Genomic DNA, 20,492 nt, shown 5'->3' with positions numbered 1-20,492 from the left:
GACGCAGCCTCCGAGCTCTAAGGCAGTCAATACAACCACCGCACCATGTTACGCTTGCACCATACCACAGTCTTTGATGTCAGTAATGGAAAATGTCTCCAATAGGAGCAGTTCTAAAAAACGCAGTCATTAATAGAACGCAGTCATTCTTCAAGAAAAATGCAGTCACCATATCATCAAACACAAGATAATCTCCCAAAGAAAAGCGAATTCTTACTAGACCAGATTCTACCTCCCATGGACCTGAAGATCTGAAAAAAGCAGAGACTACATACGAACAAGCAGGATCACTGATAAAAGTCCGCCCAATTTCGGCACCCAAATGTGAAAATCTCGTTATCGTTCTGCGTTCCAGCACCACTGTACTCGAGCACAGACCTATATGTTCATTTCTTCACAATGACCGTGACCATGATAAAAATTAATAGCAGGGTGGTGGCGTAGATAAATTGTTCTCCTCTTCGATTCTCTTACCTTCCTCCAAAAACTCCGATAAGCACCCACGATAGAAACGGTATCAGAAATGACCAAGATCAACAATATAATGTTACCCGCCAGAGAGGATTTAATAGAAAATCCACAGTTCGTCACTGATGAAGACTGTGGGAAGGCTTTATTTGCTCACAATGGGGTGCCCATCTCACAGAAGAAGGTAGCGAGACGAGCCAAGAATGTGTACAAGTCCAGAACTTATGTCTCTGCACACATCATGCTCCCAGCTAAAGAATTTTGTTCTCTCGTGGCTGATGGTGGTAGTTTCCGTAGACAAGCATTAGACAAGCGTTACAAATTTTGGGGCGTTTCTCTGTGGGAGCATTGCAGTCAGAGAAGAATATGAAACCGACATAAAAAACGCATTAAACACAATTCTAACAAATGCATCATATGGCAGAAATGAGCAGCGCATTATTAAACACAGTTTTGTCAGGGAATAATGATAAATCCCAGGTGGTGCAGCGCTTTTAAATGGTGCGTATATGGACAGAGAACGCAGTTCTCATAACGGCTTGGACAGATGCGTTATATGGCAGAGGCAGAGGCGGCATGTCAGGAGCGCTGGAAAAGAATATGGTAGAGGGCCAGGACTGACATGCACATAACAGGCCACAGAAAAACAAGTGGCTCTGATACCATGTTAAACACACATGGACAGCAAGACAGATGTGAAAGATAAATCAGTGAGTACATTTTTTTATTAACAGGAGATGTACATTTATAATACAATGTTGTGACTCTTGGGTTTCAGATCCCAAGGTCTCTTGGACTGCTTAGTCTTTTCGGCTTCCACACTAACCCTTTAGGATTAGGTGTCCAACATTATTATCAAGCCGACCTACAACTCATGTAGGCTCAGAAGCCCAACAGTCGCATCTATTCAAACACCAACGTTGTGTATAAATACAGGAATTTTCCTCATTTGAACACAATCATCTCATCACATCTCTCTCTCTCTACTGCGCAGAAAAGAGTCTCTTCTCTATTGCGCAGAAAAGAGTTTCTTCTCTATTGCGCAGAAAAGGGTCTCTCTCTCACACATGTGAAGCCGAAAGTTGCTGAATCTGACGCTGCTACTGCAAAAGTAAAGTTTGACCTGCATGGACCAGAAGATCTCCTCATATGAACTACGTTGTAGGTTCATCTGAACCTCCTCTGAAAGCCGCAACTTTTGGTGGTGGAATCAAGTCAATCTGACAAACGGTTTGCAAGATATCGACTACCCTAGTTTGAAGGAAGCTGCTGAAACTGAAGCTACAACTGCAGAAGTGAAGTTTGACCTGCATGGACCAGAATATCTTCTCATCTGAACTACACTGTAGGTTCATCTAAACCTCCTCTGAAAGCCACAACATTTGGTGGTGGAATCAAGTCAATCTGTCGGACAGTTTACAAGATATCGACTGCCCTAGTTTGAAAGAAGTTGCTGAAACTGAAGCTGCAACTGCAGAAGTGAAGTTTGATCTGCGTGGACCAGAAGATCTCCTCATCTAAACTGCGTTGTAGGTTCATCTGAACCTCCTCTAGAAGCCGCAACTTTTGGTGGTGGAATCAAGCTGATCCGATGGTCGGTTTGAGAGATATCGTTTGCCCTAGTTTGATGATGACGCCGCTAATGCTGATGCTGCTGATCTAGGGTTTGCTTCCACTGATATAAATCAGATTTATTGTACTATTTCTCTCTGCTAAATTATTGAAGATAAAAGAAGATTGGATCAAAGGGTTTCCCCACACATTGTGGGGTTTGTCCCTGGCTAGCCACCACATCTTGTGTCTCTTGTCTTTGCTTGTTTTTTGTCGATCGTTTAATGTTCTATCTGCACTTTACTTTATGTACATGTGATTGCTAATCTATGGAATATAATAAGAAAAAGAAGTAAATTGTTATAAGCATAGAACATACCATAACTTAACATGGGATCAGAGCTGAGGTGAAGACAAAGCCCGAGCAAGAGCAAGAGCAATCACCGAAGAGAAGATTGGCAAGGCTATCCTAAAAGAACTATGGGGTCCTCAACACTCTTTCCTGCCAAAGACAAGCTCCGTGAGAAAGCTGACTATCACGGATGGAAGATGTCTATCGATCTAACCCTAGAAGATCAAGGAGTGCTGGACCATGTAAGAGGCAATATTGTTGAGCCTCCATCAAATGCATCAGCTGCTGCATGGAACAAATGGAAAACCGGAGAAGTCAAAACAGAAGATCATCTGGGACTCATTCGACAAGCACTTGGTGGCCTACATCTCCAACCTGAACACCTCCAAGGAAATCTACGATAGACCGGTGAGTTTTATTGAAGTTAATGATGCAAATCAAGTTTTGTTTCTTAGAAATAAGCTGAGGGAAATCAAGAAGGGTAAAGATGAGAGTATGCAAGCATACTTCTTAAGAATCACCGAGATCAAAAACGATCTCCTATCTATTAGGGAGACTATTACTGATAGGGAAATGGCACTCACGACTCTTGGAGAATTACCATCCGAATGGTACGTGTTCAGGACTACTCTTCTGAACCATAATGTAATTCCTGGTTTCGAGGAATTAATGGCTAGATGCATTCAAGAAGAAACAAGGGAAGAAGAGCAAGAAATGTCGTTGCCTAAAGGTCCTCCTGCTACTTTTTCTTCTCATGCTAAGAAAAGAAATAATTCCAGGACTAAATCAAAAGGAAAGACTGGACCTAAAGGTGGAAGAAAAGGACAATGTTACATCTGCGATAAAGCAGGTCACTATGCAAGGGAGTGCCCTGATAAAAAGTACTCACACCGCGACGATGATCAAAATCCCTTTGATGGCAATCAAAGGAATGAAAAATTCAATAGCAAAGGTAAGAGGAGAGTTGGGAATCAAGGAAGAGGACAACCATTCAAGAAGGCTAGAAATTCCAGGATGTATTAAATGCACCTGACCTCAAAAAAAACCTGGTGTCCATCTCGGCAATGGAAGACAAAGGCTACAAAGTAACCTTCAGCGATGGCAAGGTACGTATATGGAAAAATAATGTTAAAGATGCCTTTACACTTGGGTTTTGTGTTGATTCATTATATCAGGTCGATGGAAGTCCGCTAGGTGTCATGTCTTATGACACATCTCTTCAGTCCGAACTTTGGCATTGGAGGTTTGCCCCCCTTCATTATAAAGCTCTACTCGGTGTAAGACAAATGGTGATAGGGATGCCCGAATTCCGAGTAGAGAAAGAAGGTGTATGTCCAAGATGTGCCGAAGGAAAGCTCAAAAGGGGACCATTCCCCTCAAGCCTAAGCAAGACCTCCGATATATTACAGTTGGTTCACTCAGGCATACCTAAGGTTGGCATTAAGAGGGAGACTACTACACCACATACTCCAGAGCAGAATGGTGTGGCACCGTACGATTGTGGAAGCTATCTCTATGGGTAGATGATGTAACAATGCCTGATGTGGAAGAACCAATGGATCCTATTTATCCACCTGAGCCTTCCTCTTCCAGGAAGAGGCCTTCATGGCTTAGGGGGCTACTTGATGATGCTGAAGGAAATGTTGCACCCCGAGGAACCTTCCGTGAAAGTAAGAAACCCAACAGGTATCAGGGATACCTAACCAGTATGCGCACAATCATACAAAAATGAGCCTTCATCATTCTCAGATGTCGTCAATCATCTAGTATGGAAGGATGTTATGACCATTATGGAGAATGATGTCTGGGAAGTAGTTCCCAAACCCCAGGACACGAGAATTGTTACTTCAAAATGGCTTTACAAGATAAAGTTGCAGCAGATGGAAGTACAGAATAGTATAAGGCTCGTTTTGTCGCTCATGGTTTATCCCAGAATGAAGGTATAGACTATGATGTGATATTTGCACTTGTTGCCAGATATACGACCATCCGCTTGATCATAGCCCTTGTGGCTTCACAAGGATGGAACCTACACCAAATGGATGTCAAGACCGTGTTCTTGCACGGTTCGATCAAAGAAGAGGTCTATGTGGAGCAACCCGAAGGATTTGAGATTTATGATTGAAAATCTCATGTATGCAGGTTGAAGAAGGCTCTCTATGGGCTAAAGCAAGCACCCCGAGCATGGTATGAGAGGATCGATAGCTACTTGACGAAGTTGGGATTCACTAGGAGTGAAGTCGACCCTAACCTTTACTTTAAGGTTGAAGATGACAAGCCTCTCATACTAATGTTTTATGTGGATGACCTTCTTCATTTCAAATTCAGAAGCAAAGGGAAATTTTCTTATCTCAAGGAAAATATGTGGTGAAGATTCTGAAAAGATTTGGTATGGTGGACTGCAAGCCTGTGACTACCTCGAGGATCTTAACTTTCAGAAGTTATATGGTAGTGATGTCGGACCATATTTGGGAAATGCCTCTGAGTTTCAAAAACTCATTCGCGTTGATGTTCTTGGTGAACCTTCGTCCGAACATATGTTTTGCAGTTAGCATTGTGAGCTCATATTTGGTTGAGCCTCACTAGATTGGTGCCAAGAATCTTCTGAGATGTCTTCAGGACACAATCTCTCATGGATTGAGATACACTGTCGGAAATATGAAACTGCATGATTATTCGAATGCTAATTAGGCAGGTAGTGTGGAGGATCATTGGAGCACTTTTTAGTGTTGTTTCTCTTTGGATTCTACTTCGATATAATGGATGAGCAGGAAGCAGAAGTCGGTTTCCATAAGCACCGCCGAGACCGGATACATATCTACGAGTATGATCTCGTATGAAGCTGCCTGGTTGGGGAAGCTCTTCAGTGAGTTGTTTGAACACATACCACTGTGATTCTTTGTAACAACCAGAGGTGGGATTCGATTATTGAGGAATCCCATATTCGTCGATTGCTCCAGCAGATAAACGTCATCTGGGATATGGTAAGTCGAAGAGCAAGGAGGCTCCATCACATTAAGATGATGTACAGGTCAATACACCTAGTCAAAGCCCCAAGGAAAGATCTAATCTGTGATTTTCCCAAACGACTTGGAGTCGTCAAGAAACCCTTGTACAAGGGTCTTGCATGTTGCATACATTGAGCTCTGGGAGCTCTGAGGGCTTGCGGTTCTTACTGGAGCAACATACGACCATAGGGTGACTCACCCTCCCCTGGTGGTGCGCACTGGAACAAGATGATTTGCTCTCTTGTGGGACAAGATGATTCACTCTCTTGTGGAACAGGATGATTCGCTCTCCTGTGTAGCAGGATGATTAGTTCTCCTATGAGGCCTGGATTGATGTGTTCTCCATGGCGATTGTAGCAAGATTGATGTGTTCTCCTGTGAGGCCTGGATTGATGTGTTCTCCATGGCGATTGTAGCAAGATTGATGTATTCTCCTGTGAGGCCTGGACTGATGTGTTCTCCATGGCGGCCTGGATTGATGTGTTCTCCATGGCGATTGTAGCAGGATTGATGTGTTCTCCTGTGAGGACAGGATTGATTAGTTCTCCTGTCGAGGCATCCTACCCATGCAGTCTGGGACTCATGGGAAGTACCTCTCATCTGATCAATGAGCAGGGAAATGAAGTTAGGGACCATAGTAGTACCGATGGATGCATCGTTGTATCTACCGTACTCCCTACACTAGGATGACCTCCATTGATCTGGGATCAATGATACTGGTCTAGGACTAGTGGTAAGAGTGGTACATTCTATGACACTGACTTCGGGTCGGTTGACACTGGTCTGGGACCAGTGGTACGCACTCTGAGACTGACTTTGAGCCAGTGGAGGATGTTACTGGTCTGGGACCAGTGGTAGGAGTTGTACTCACTATGACACTGACTTCAAGTTGGTTGAGACTGGTCTGGGACCAGTGGTACATACTCTGAGACTGACTTTGAGTCAGTATGATACATCCTCGACCATTTCTTCTTCTTCATAATTCGGACAAAGCAGAGCATAGCATAACAGAGCAAAGCCATACAGATCAATACAGGGCAGAACAAGACAAAGAAAAATAGGAAAAATAGAGCAGAGCAGGGCAAGAGCCAGGCTATACAGGGCAGTGCATTTGATGGATGAATAGTAGCGACTGACAAACAGATTGCAGATGAAGTTCTCCATAGTTGAGAGGGAGTGTTAAAATTGGCAACTAGGGCCAAACTTCATGTGGGTCATCTTATTCATGGATGATAATATATTTATTAGATTCCTCTCGTCGAGAGGTGTAGGATTGATATAAAGATCATCCGATTCCGATAAGTATTCATGGAGATATGAATTTATTTTGATTATGGAATTATTATCAAGCCGACCTACAACTCATGTAGGCTCAGAAGCCCAACAGTCGCATCTATTCAAACCAATGTTTTACAACTCCGACTCGGCCGAGGGTCGACTCCGACTCAGTATCGACTCGGCCAGCTCGATTTCAATGACTCGGTCGTTGTAAAAAATACATTAAATATCTATTTTTTATAAAAACACATAATTTTAAAGATTTTCATTCATGTTTCCAAACACACAGCATTAGAATATAGATAGAAGACAACATATGATCAAAGTAGGCTCATGAATATATCCATTATATTAAAATGGCAACCAGTGCATTGTCCAATACATACATGATGATGATATAGAGATCAAAACAAAAACACATAACCAAGGAGGCTAGAAATGGCCTCTACAACAAAAGTTTGTGACCAGTACTACTGGCTACTGCTAGAGTTGCCAACATCATCTGGCTCAGTGTTACTTGGGAGCGGGAGCGAGAGCGGGAGTGAGAGCGAAAACGGGAGCGGGAGCGACATTTTCTGAAGCTCCCAGTTTAGGAGCGAATCTCGGAGGAGTTTGACAACCAATGTCACTAACATCAAGGTACATAGAGGGATTGGTGCTCTTGATTAAATACGAGTTCCATACCCTAATACATGACAAAATTCAATGGAAACATTGCAATCCCCCAATCCTGAAATCCTGAAAAACCAATAAGTCTGCTGGATTTTGAACGAAATCTAAAATTCTACTTTCTCCATATGAAATCCAATGAGGTCGGAACCACTCTCAAACATCCTGAGTCATTTCATGGTAATGTTAATAATTGAAGTAAAAGGATGAAAATGAAGATTACGGAGAATGTCACTTTTACTTTAAGAATTTAACATTACCATGAATAGCATAGCCTTAGTAGGACAATATGATCAAATACTAGGGTTTGGGAGAGGGGAATGGACCCCAAAGACTAGCAAACTAATTCATAAACCCCTTTGGAGTCCCCCACACTTAGAAAAATTAAAAAAAAAAAATCAAAAAAAGGCGTGTTTTTATGGTTCATTGGCTACCCGACCGAGTAGTTACGGATCCGGCCGAGTCGGCCGAGTTATGACTGACTCGGCCGAGTCATGCTATGACTCGACCAGGTCAGTCATAACTCGGCCGACCAAATCGAATTTTCTGCCGGGTTGAAATTTTTTTCCCGGCTCAAACCAACTCGACCGAGTCAGTTTCGAGCTGGCCGGATCTTAAAACAATGATTCAAACACCAACGTTGTGTATAAATACAAGAGGACTTTTCCTCATTTGGACTCAATCATCTCATCACATCTCTCTCTCTACTGCACAGAAAAGAGTCTCTTCTCTATTGCGTAGAAAAGGGTCTCTCTCTCACACATGTGAAGCCGAAAGCTGCTGAAACTAAAACTGCGACTGCGAGAGTAAAGTTTGACCTGTGTGGACCAGAAGATCTCCTCATATGAACTACGTTGTAGGTTCATCTGAACCTCCTCTGAAAGCCGCAACTTTTGGTGGTGGAATCAAGTCAATCCGACGGACGGTTTGCTAGATATCGACTGCCCTAGTTTGAAGGAAGTTGCTGAAACTGAAGCTGCAACTGCAGAAGTGAAGTTTGACCTGCGTGGACCAGAAGATCTCCTCATCTGAACTACATTGTAGGTTTATCTGAACCTCCTCTGAAAGCCACAACTTTTTGTGGTGGAATCAAGTCAATCCGATGGAAGGTTTGCAAGATATCGACTGCCCTAGTTTGAAGGACGCTACTAAAATTGAAGCTGCAACTGCAGACGTGAAGTTTGACCTGCGTGGACCAGAAGATCTCCTCATCAACTGCGTTGTAGGTTCATCTGAACCTCCTCTGGAAGTTGCAACTTTTGGTGGTGGAATCAAGCCTATCCGATGGTCGGTTTGAGAGATATCGTTTGCCTTAGTTTGATGATGAAGCCGCTAATGCTGATGCTACTGATCTAGGGTTTGCTACTGCTGATATAAATCAGATTTATTGTACTATTTCTCTCTGCTGAATTATTGAAGATAAAAGAAGATTTGATCAAAGGGTTTCCCCACACATTGTGGGGTTTGTCCCTGGCTAGCCGCCACATCTTGTGTCTCTTGTCTTGGCTTGTTTTTTGTCGAGCGTTTAATGTTCTATCTGCACTTTACTTTATGTACATGTGATTGCTAATCTGTGGAATATAATAAGAAAAAGAAGTAAACTGTTATAAGCATAGAACATATCATAACTTAACAAGGATGGATCCAAAAACATACGTATAGGCCTTTTCCATATCCATGTCATTGCTTCAAACATGACCATGTGCAAAATTCGTTGAAGTATATTATGACCATTTTAGTTTGGCACACTACTTTACCAAGGATAGTAGGTTTAACTTCTAAGATAAGACAGACAATTAGGATTTGCCTAATCTATGATTAGTTATTTTTATTGGTAGGTATATTCTTACAAAAGAAATATTGTACTATAAATATGTGTTCATATGCAATATGAAATTGGGTTATTTGAATGACAAATATCTCTTTTATCTCTCTCAAGGGTGCTCTAGAAAACTTATAGGTTGTTAGAGATTTTAGCAATTTTAAGATATTAAGGGACAATTTATGCTTAAGGGGGATTGTAGACCAAAGTTGGAGATCATCCAGCCTTGCAAAAGAAAGAAAATGTGACCGTTTGTTCTAATAGTGGACTCCCTAGGATAAATTCCAATTCAAGCATGTGGAACACTATTTTGTTGTTGCTATTGGCATTGGAGGACATGGAAGAAGAACAAGATCATTATTAAGGAAAACTAGTTGAAGGATGCATTGAATGTGACTTGTTATTTGCAACGAAAAAATGACTGAGAAACATCACCACTTCTTTCAAATTATCTCGAACTAGTGACTTATCACAAAGAAATATCATTGTCCTAAGGAAGAAAGGGCATGAAAAGAGAGAATGTCAAACGTAGTCACCATTCCTCCAAAAACAATGATCAGTTCAAAAATAAAAAGCTAGCACTGTTCAAAGAACTCTCGCCCTCATCATTAATATAGATTTATAATAGATCAAAATTCAATAGGCTATAACACCCTTGTGCTAAGTCACCTGACACGGGGATTCGGGATTCGACGATATAGGGATACGAGTGTTGGATATGGACATGTTGACCCCCCGGAACAGGGCACGTTCAGATACATTATATATATATATATATATATATATATAAAATTATTTATATATATATATATATATATATATATATATATATTTCAAACATAGATCTTCATCTAGATGTAAGTTTTACAAAGTAACATTATGCATACAAATACGATTGTGTCATAAATGATAAATTATAAAACATATTCAATTCATCAATGATCCAATACAAAACAACTATAAGTATACAAGCCTCAAGGCAGTAGGTAGCTCATGACTCATCGATCCTCATAGTCATCATCCTTGAATCTCCTTGAAAATGCTCCCACACCCTTTGCTCCTTGCTCCCAAACACCCACAGCAAACCCACAACAAACTAAACAACTGAATGTGAAAATAGAATGGGGAAATACGCCTTGATAACGTCGCCCGGGTCCCTGATTTCTGGATTCGTGTCGGAAAATCAAGACAAGTTTCGGATTCGAACGTGTCCTGATCGGACACGACGTGTCCCAATTTTCGAAAAAAAATCCGCCCGAATCGTGTCTGATTCGCCGGATTCGAGAGACGTAGGGGCTGGGGGACAAATCCGGTTTCATAGCCCTTGTATGACCACTTCAATCTCATGATCAATCATTCCAAAGGGTATGATGTATCATGTAACTCCTCATCATGAGCAAGAAACACAAAGTTAAGAACATCGTTTATTACTCTACATGTATCTTTTGATCCAAAAGTATTCAATACATTTACCCAAACCTTGATCAAATGGAATTGACACATAAACCATGCTTCAAATTTTTGGCTCCATATAAGTTGTGGCATTCTCCTCTTTGACAATTATGTTACCTAAATCCACCATCACACACACACTAAACAAGCCACCCTAGACACTAAGACCTTCGAAAGACTACAAAGTGCAAAGGATCTTAAACCAAACTACACCATCCTCGTAAATTTTAAGGATCTTATGATACACAATCAAAATGAAATTATATTAATGTCCACTAATGACCAAAATAGATCAAACAGATTGTGAAACGCAACATATCAAAATGGAAATAAAATCTGTGCAAAAGTCATCTCCCAAAAGCATAAAATAAAACCTCAAGCTAAGAAAACAAGAAGAAAAAGAAAGCCCTAAAAAATACAATCTTAAGTAAAAAGGTAGAGGAACTCTCAACTCTAAGTTTTGTCATGATACCAAAATCCTAAATGAAACTTGTGTATAACCAAAGGATAGACATTAAAAAAAACTGAAACACTGCTTCTATTACTTCGTGGAAGAAACAAATATATAAAAGTTTTACATGAAATTTGTCCCCTTCCTGCTCAGGAGAAACATAAAATTATATTTTTATAAGTTCGTATTTTGTGTGATTACATATTATCCTCTATAGCTCATATTTCAACATTGTAATATGTGGCTCAAAGTCACTTCTAAATCATTTGATACTTAGTTTAATTTCAATAAACTTATCTCTTTCAAAAATGTACAAGGTATCAGGGTTTGGAAGGTACACCATGATTATGGGTTGAAGCATTTACAAGGTCTTTGAAATGCAAGTTAGTGCATAAACTATGTTAAATACCGCCTTCTGAACATTTCCTACATTGTGTCATACCCCATTAACTCCATTGTAAATAATAAAATATTTTAAATAGATCTATGTCATCATTTTTGTATAATGGAAGCTCAATTGTCATGGCCCTTTTATTTAGGATACATCATCATATAGGTTGTTAGAATATTCCTGTGATTATGTTTGTAGCATATGAATGGATTATACTCGAATATTCCCTATAAACTTCTAAGCATAATAACAGCTGTGAGAGTAGGTTGTGAACACAAATGTATCTCAGCTGTACAGTTATCTTAACCAGAGAACCACAAACACTACCAAAATGAGTACCCTCTCAGGACTGGATATTTCAACATCACCAGAAATAGATAAATGAATGTGTCTGTTTGTGAATGTCACCAAAACGCAAATTAGAAATATAAACACAGATAGCACTGATAATGATAATATATCATATGGGGAAGTAAATATTTGTACACGGTAGGCACAAACATGGAGTTTAGCACATTGCTGTCATTCCAGTCAGGACACAAGATCAACACAGTAAGGCCAGCCTTTCAAATTTCAGGGAAACTCTGACAAGGGTTGCCATTTCAGTTAAAAATATAAGGAAACAAGTGTGTGTGTGCATGTTTACCGTCCACATAAATAGAGAATTTAGGAAATTAAATAAGACAAATGAAACTGAATTTATACATATGTAAACACTACAAAATAACTTTTAAAGTTAGCGGTTATGCCTGTGTGATCTACAAATCAGATCAATCAAGGCAATAGAACATCATCTCTAGAAGACTCGTCCATGGAATAAGGTTCTACAATCTCTTTTTTTTAGTGTTTGGGTTTTTTTGCTTCTAATTAGAACTAAAATGTTTTGGACATTGGCAGAATATCGTATGCAATCCCCATTGAATTAGGTTTTAGATTTTATCCTTTTTCATCAGTGATTGGGTGTTTTTAACTTTTTCTTCTAATTACAATGTGTCTAATGCAACTGCCCCATAAACACACTTGAAATGGTCAGGAAAGACTTACAAAAATGGCAGGAAATGGAATCCAAAAGATATTTTTAAAGACTTTCAGCGTAACTCAATCTCTTCAAGATTGAGAAATTTTCCAGACGAGAAAGGAGACAAGAGGAAGAGTTTCCAGTGAAAAATAATTCAGATACAATGATCTCATAAAGTCAAATGACAACATGAAGAAGTTCTATATCAAGTTGATTCACCTGATCATCATTATTCTGTGCTGAATGAGCCGCTGCTACTTCTGAAGGCTCTGATGCAGCAACATTTTTATCAGAACTTTTCTTCTTCCAGGGCCAACTCCGGCGGTCCATTTTGTTCTACCTGTAAATGCAAGAAATAAACAATTTCAAAAAGAGTCAACCAATTTTCATGAGATTTCTAACGACTACCATTAGGTTAAACTTTTCAAGGGAAGATTCATTTACTGTAGGATCCACCAAAACAGTCCCAAAAGATGAAATACATGAAATAGTTAAAATGAGCCCCCAAGGGTTTAGCTCAACCGCTTGTCATCAATGTTGCTGGGCATTTGGCTAGTTTCATTCCAGCAGGTGCCCAGTTCAAACCCTAGGTGAGGCACATTTGTCTATCACAAGGGCTTTACTAGGGATGCCATCCACAAATGTGGTGAAGCATTCCTTGGGTTTCCCATAGAGGTTCTCCTTGGAAAAGAAAAAGTAACAGTTGAAAAGTAAAACAAACATCATCTACAAATATTCGTGGAAGGTGACCCATAGTATGTACGATGAATCTAAGAGTGCTGCTTTTTCTGATAAAGTCCAATAGGCATTTCACTTAGTACAATCTTACAGGCATTTTAAATTGCAGTTAGACATACACTCTCTGCATGGTATAATATAACAGAAACAGACAAGAGGTATATTGAATGCATTCTCAGCCGACATTCTTTTGTCCTTTGAATGCTAATCAAACCAGATTAGGCGGTATCTATGAAATGGTGGCTCATGTTAGAAGTTCAACCTACTTAGACATACACCCTCTGCATGGGATAATATAACCAAAACAGACGAGAGGTGTATTGAATGCATTCTCAAATTGTAATGTCCCCAAGAAATTAATTTCTCTGAGAGACGAAGTAGCCTATCAATCCCCATAGGCTATAATCTTGGATAAAGGAGAAAACCCAGAAATTCTCAAATTTGGGCAACAGAAGTTGGGGGTTACAATGAATCTCTCTTAATTAATTAAGGAGAAAAATCCCATCAAGGAAATCTATAAATACAAGAAGGTTAGAAACATTTGAGACATCATTGGATTGGATTAACTTATCTCTATTTTTCTTTGAGCTTGAGGCTCTGAGGATTTTAAAACCCCCTTCTTCCTTGACTAGTTTCGGTGGAGGTGATCCCACCGTACCTAGTCACCCTGCTCTTGTTATAACACAGGTTATTGGAACAATTCTGTTTGGTCTGTGGATTTAGTATTTTTTTATTGTTCCGGCAAACAGGGAAATTCATCCTTCTGAAGGACAGCGAAGTTATCGGCAGGCAGAAGTTCACTGAGGCAGGATGCAATTCTTCTGAGGCATCGGCATTCCTTATGAAGCTAGACAGATTGTCTGAGGCAAAACAGAGATCAAATTTTGAGGCAGCTCAAAGCTCTGAGGCTGAATACATGCAAATTCTCCATGAAATGAATTGATCTGAGGTAGGCCAAAGTTCTTTCTGAGGCTGGACGTCACCATTGAAGCAACTTCCTTCTCTGTTCTGAGGCCATTCAGGAGGCTAGCCCTAACCTGTAGCAGACCCAAAGCCACCCTGAAATCATTCAATTCGTTCTGAGATGAGATGGGGGGGTTTCTGAGGTATTACTACGTAGATAGACCTGAAGTTTGGGGGAGAATTTGTGCTCCTGTACAGAGTTCAGAGTGGTTAGCTGAGGCCAGTGCTCCTGTACAGAGTTCAGAGTGGTTAGCCTATGCCATGCAAAGATCTGGTCAAGGACTGTAACAGATCAAAATTCTCTGAGGAAGTTCAGATGCATTGAAGCAGGTTTGAAGAGTTCCTGAAGGAAGCTGAAGTCAGGAAAGAGACGATTATCAGTCCTAAAGCTAGTTGGGTATTCTCTGGACAGTACTCGCAGAAGGGTTTTCTGAAGACTGCGGATTAGTTTAGAATAACTCGGGTTTTTGGTTTGATACAGTAGTTTAAGTCCTGTTGAATTCGGATTACTGAACTATACTGGAACTGTTGAATCTGGGTTATACTGGTACTGTTAAATTTGCTAGAGCATTGTGTTGAAAGTTTGTTGTGTTGTTGAAGAAAACAGTACTGTTTTAATAAAGACTACATTATTTGAATTTTCTCTATCATTATCTCAAAAAGGAAAAGAGCAAATTATTGGAAACCCTAGAAACTTAAAAAAAAAAAAACCTAGGGAAAAATCTCCCTAGGATATTACACAAATGGCATTCTATTGTCCTTCGAATGCTAATCAAACCATATTAGATGGTATCTATGAAATGGTGGCTCATGTTACAAGTTCAACCTCCTTGATGAGAGTAATCCACAATGCTGGCTGTTGGCAGACTGGCCATCTCTTTTGAAAATGCATTGTTGAATTAAGCAAGATAACTGTATCTTTGACTAAAGTCTAAAACACAGTGAGTATTGTTTGGATTAGATGGCTATTTAAGGTTTTGTGTAATTGGAGCCTCTCTTTTCTCGTGGTTCTTAATCTCCAGATTCCAGAACATATTCCCTAATTGTAGATTCGAGAATGTAGGCCAACATTGTGGAGAACCAGAATAGGCAGAACTTACAGACATATTCTGAATATTTATTATATTTTACTTCAACATTAATTCTGGAAGATGAATCGCCCTAGCAGGTAAATATGGCATCAACTGAAGGCACACATATTATAATTGAAACTACAAATCAGATGTTCGATTGCACCATCACCTGCATCAGAAGAATGCAATTTGTACCAGTAATTGAAATGTCAAAAATGAAGGCATCTACCACCCATCCCTGTGTTAGAGAATGAAGAAAGTGAATATGTACCTTTAAAAATATAGGGAAAGTCAGTTTGCAATGATTTCGATAATTGCAGACATGTATAATTGTATTGGCTTAAAGTATACCACAGTACAAACAACAATAAATAATTGGGATTGTAATAATCTGCTACTTTTGATTTTGAGGTTTTTGTCAAAATTTGAATGGCATATTGCATTGAATTTGGGGGTTTAACTGCTTCTCATCAACTCTTAATATGTATAACACTGCCCATTGATAAATGTCTGATAAGACATATTCTGGCATCCCAATTTGTAGAAGTTGCCAACCATTGTATGATTGTTTCACCAACTTGATTTTGTTGACAATTTTATAACATTTTGACACATTCCAGGAGTCTTGTTTCTAATTCATCTGGTTTTGGGAAAAATTATATATGAAAATTGACATTGATCTCACTGCAATCATACTTCATTTTGAATTTAATATTCACTGCAGTGGCCTTCCTTTCTGCTTTAGATTTTTGTTCCAACCCCACCCAGGATTCTAAGGAATTATCTCAACATTAGGTTATAACATCTGAACATGTAGAGTGTCTTCAGGTACTGGTTCATCTCAAAGGGTTGATGTCTTTTGTCAAGTATCACTGTTCGTAAGACTTTGGTTCATGATCAATTCAGAATGTCTTGAATTCATTAGTATGACAGCATGATATGGGTAGAAAATTACGCAGTTGCATCATATGATAAGTGGCAGGCAGCATATCCTAATTGGAGCATTATTTCTATTGCAGTTATGCAAAGCAGAACAATAATGCACAACCTAAGCAGATGTAATCAAATCCGCACGAAGAGCATTTTTAGAGGAAATTTCCATCATGTCAAGAATGAGAGAGATGTAGTCATCAAATGTAACTATCTGGGAAATTATATAGACGGAGACTGGTAAAGATAACATTCCTAATCAGCTGCAGATGCTGGAGTCATCAATAATAACTCACGCAAAAGACAGAAGGAATTGTTGAATCATCATATACTTATCCTGCATCGCGATCTTTAAAGACTGCAAACATTGTTATAGAAGATTGCAAAAGAAAAGCATGTTCCCCTCCATGACTATAATATTTCTTGGCAGGCTAAAGTTCCCTACACAGTTGCTTCTAATGTCTACAGCTTTTGAGAATCAGACATCCCTTCATTCTGACAATTTCCATGTTTGGTTGTAAATTCTGAAGTCAGAATTGTAGCTTGAGAACCCAGGTTAGAGAAATTGTTTATAAGATCTTCTTTTAAGGAATGTGAACAAGGAGTTGAAGAGTTGTGTAATATGGACTTGTAAGGGCTCATTTTTTGCACAAGATTTCTTAATCAACCGTGTGAATTCCAAAAAAATCTTCACCAAGTTCATTTTTGACCAGCAGGGAATCTCCAGATTTCAAGCCTCCCCAGGATCTTTTTTCCTGCGTTTGACCCAAATTTATCACATTATAGTAAAGAATTTCTGAGATATATTTTCAGCCTTCGTAGAAGAACATGATCACTGAAGAAAACAACTAGGGACAATTTAGGATTTTTGGCATACTACTAGGTACCAATGATGCAGGACAGAGAATATAATTTATCTTTTAGTTGCAAGCCCCACAAGCTTCAATATTTACAAGAACTTGAACAGCAAGATCCAATCCATTTCATACAGTGCATACCCAAGGAAGAGCAGGTCCAATTCGTTGAAGACTAGATAAAGCTTGGATCTCACAAGGTTTCACAGAAGAAATTGAATTCGATATGTGCATATGCAGTCAGGATATGTAATCCCAGCCAATGCACAGGTTACTTGAATATCCTTTCACTATTTTTTCTCAACAACATCAATAGTCTCTTCAGTCTTAGCAGGCCAATGTGTAGAAAGAATGCCTCCTATACAAGTTCTTAATCTGCTTTTGTGATGAATGGAATAGGTGAAAGAGATGAAAGGAAAAAAATACTATCCTTGGAAAAGTGAACTGAAGGAGAACCAGACTTTAGAAATCTGCAAAATCAGCCATGACATTGAACAAAAGTACCATTAAAAGAAAAACATTAGCAGAAGTTGGTCACCATTGAGCTAAATAAGGAACTTACAGGAACCAATGAACCAGCAAAGTCATGAATGGTATCAAGAGAGAGTGACACAAGATTTGCCACTTTAGGGTCCTGAGAGAGACGAAGGTTGAAGTGAATCTCATTTAATCTTTTAATAGAAGCGACTTCTGTTTGACAGGAGCAGAATGTTCCAAAGATTTAAAGCTAGACAGTGGACGAGGATTAAACTAGACATTGGCAATGCCCTCGCCTTTCCTTCAGCTCTGGTATTCTTCTAATAAAATAAAGCAAAGACAGAAAATGCTAATTGTTACTAACAGAATGTGGCACAGCACTGCTTGCACAAGCTTAGTTTTATATATACAAATTAAGCATTGCTGCATTACTATTCGTCCTCCAAGTCCATTGTTTTTGTGTCTCGGTATATATAGCCTGTTGGTCTTACTTCCCAAGGTAGTACTCTTGGCAATATCTTGATTTATAAATAGGTAATCATGTTCTGACAAAATTTAATCCCGACATGGAATCTTTCAGTCCAGAAAGCAAGGATACTTTTCAGGTGACTAAATTGGCTGGATTTGTTCAAAACTAGCAACAGATGAAGAACATCCATATTCCCCTAACAACAATGCTAGAGGTTCCAAGGTGCATCACAGGTCAGGAGTTTGTTTCCCATGTTTGCCCAAAGGAAATCTAACATGAAAGGCTGATTTTGACCAGCTTACATGCTGGATCAACAAATGGCAGTGCCCCATGGTGTAGTCTGAGTGATAAAGATCAATGCAGCTACAAGATTGGCAAAAGTGTGAATATAAAAGACCGCAACTCGAAACTATTGGATAATACTTGGATAGGAGGGGAGCACCGAGAGGAAATTCAAGATTTTTCTAGTATGTGCATCAGTGAACTAGAATGTTCGCTCTAGGCCTCATTGAAGCATAGCCAAAATGCTCGCATCAGTGAACTAGAATGTTCGCTCTAGGCCTCATTGAAGCATAGCCAAAATGCTCGAATCATAATTCTCTGTAGGAATATAATACCTGAAAACCCACACTTGGGTGAAACTGTAAACATTAGTGAAGAATGAATGCCATGAATCACCAGCTGTCATTCCATTCTCAATTGAACACCCATACCATATAAATAAAATGTTAAACACAAAGGATGCAGATAACAATTCCCTATTGAGAAACGCCAAGCTCCTCCTCACCGCCACTTAGTACTGAAATAAACTTGGGATAAATTCAGCAAAATGCAATAAGCGAAACACCACCTACAAGGATTCAAAACCCAACAAGACCCAGATGCGAAATCTCTGTAAATCAAATCCTAAATTAAAAAAGTGCAGCTACACTACAGATTTAAAAATTAAAAATCCCTGAAATAAAATTGGAATAACAAGGACACCCACAAGGCACATTGCATACGAAACAAAGATATGTCGAGTTGAGAATGCAGGAAATGCAACCTGTTAACCACCCCCATAACCAAACCGAACAAAAAAAAATCAAATATATATATATATAGGGAATAGATACTGTTAACCGCCCACATAACCAAATTGGATACAAGCTGTGTTGCAGATATACACTGTGTATATATCAGGGTGAATGCAGATTGATGCTATGAAAAGGCCCAGATTACATTAGAAACCCAACATGAAAGCCATCAAGGAAAAACAGACAGAGCTACCTGAAATCTGAAGGGAAAAACCACCAAGAAAACAATGATGTTCTGTCTGGGAGCAGGAAATACAGAGAATGTGTTCAATGTTTATCTATATTTCACTCAACTCGGCTCGATCGGCCCTCTGAGATCTCTGCAATCCAGAATAGGACTAGATCTCGATGAAATTCTTGATGGCATTGTATTTTCAATAAGTTAGCAGAGATTGTCGAAGGGCGCCCACCAGAAGTTCTTATTGAAATTTTTAATTTTTTTGGTAAACCGTCACAAAGTGGGGACATTGGGGAAACTGGCATCCATGACTTTGGTCCCCGCCTTTAATTATTTAAGGGAAACTTGCTTTATTTTAGCTTTAATAATTTCTAAGTGGGTATTTGACACCTTGTAAATTGTCCCCTTCCCCACCTTTGAAGGAGGTGAATTCTCATTGTCAGAGCATTTGGGCTCTTTTCCAATTGTGCCAATAATGTATGCCTCTGCCCATGGCCCACGTTTGAAATTGGAATGTGGGCACCCTGTATTGCATGACCTCCATGCCTCTGGTCCCACTTCAAGTCCCAAAGTTGTGTAGTTCCTTGTTGTCTAATGATGGTCATTGCTTACATTGGAAGTGAGTCTTTGGGGGCAAAGCAAATGAGCATCCGAGGCAGGCAGTGATTTAGTTTTTCGAGTTCCTGATTATGTGTCTTGATGGTGTACTATTATAGGAATTAGATTGATTTGGATTTGTGAGGTGATTAAAGTCATGAAAGATGGGCCTTAGCTCTAGGGTTATGTGATGTCGTTGAACAATGTTGGATTTGTTGGTTGTGCATTGTATAATTTGGTTTATTGAGACCCAACATGGTATAATAATAATCAAGTCGGTGTAAATTGGTGATATTGTTTAGATTCGAGGTCCTGATAATGGATATGTTGTAAAACAATGTTTTGTTTGTTCGAGGGGCATGGATAAGTGTACCCCTTATGGGCATATGAGACATTGAACAACTTGGGAACCTGTGTTTTGGTGGGTTTATGTCATATATCATGGTGGTGGGCAGATGAGACATGGATTAACTTGGAAATATGTGCTTTAGTGGGTTCATATCTTGCACCATGGTTCTTAACGAAATGAACTTCTCGCCATTTGGGTTGATGGAGGGTGCAGATGAATAAAGTTTTATGTCAAGTTTATTAGATTGGATTAGCCTTTCATAAAGTATTTGTATTATATTTGGTCCCCTCAAAGTTGTCCCACTTTCAACTAAGAAGATGGGTGAACA

The 20,492-nt window shown here is 39.4% G+C and overlaps 1 protein-coding gene across 1 annotated transcript in view; it reads right to left on the bottom strand.

Annotated features, from left to right (window-relative positions):
* Positions 1–19,536, bottom strand: part of LOC149212686 (filament-like plant protein 4) — a 51,587-nt gene extending 32,051 nt beyond the window's left edge. The window contains 2 exon segments of the mRNA XM_089391888.1: positions 12,680–12,800; positions 19,234–19,536. Coding sequence (XP_089248014.1) covers positions 12,680–12,790 — 111 coding nt within the window. The 5' untranslated portion in view covers positions 12,791–12,800; positions 19,234–19,536.
* Between the last annotated feature and the right edge of the window lie 956 nt (positions 19,537–20,492).

Source organism: Pinus tabuliformis, chromosome 1_1, assembly GCF_031772625.1.
Source record: "Pinus tabuliformis cultivar Carrire ecotype Pingquan chromosome 1_1, CPIR1, whole genome shotgun sequence".
Lineage (NCBI taxonomy): Eukaryota > Viridiplantae > Streptophyta > Pinopsida > Pinales > Pinaceae > Pinus > Pinus tabuliformis.
The sequence above is the reverse complement of the archived record's forward strand: the minus strand, read 5'-3'. Positions and strand labels throughout refer to the sequence as shown.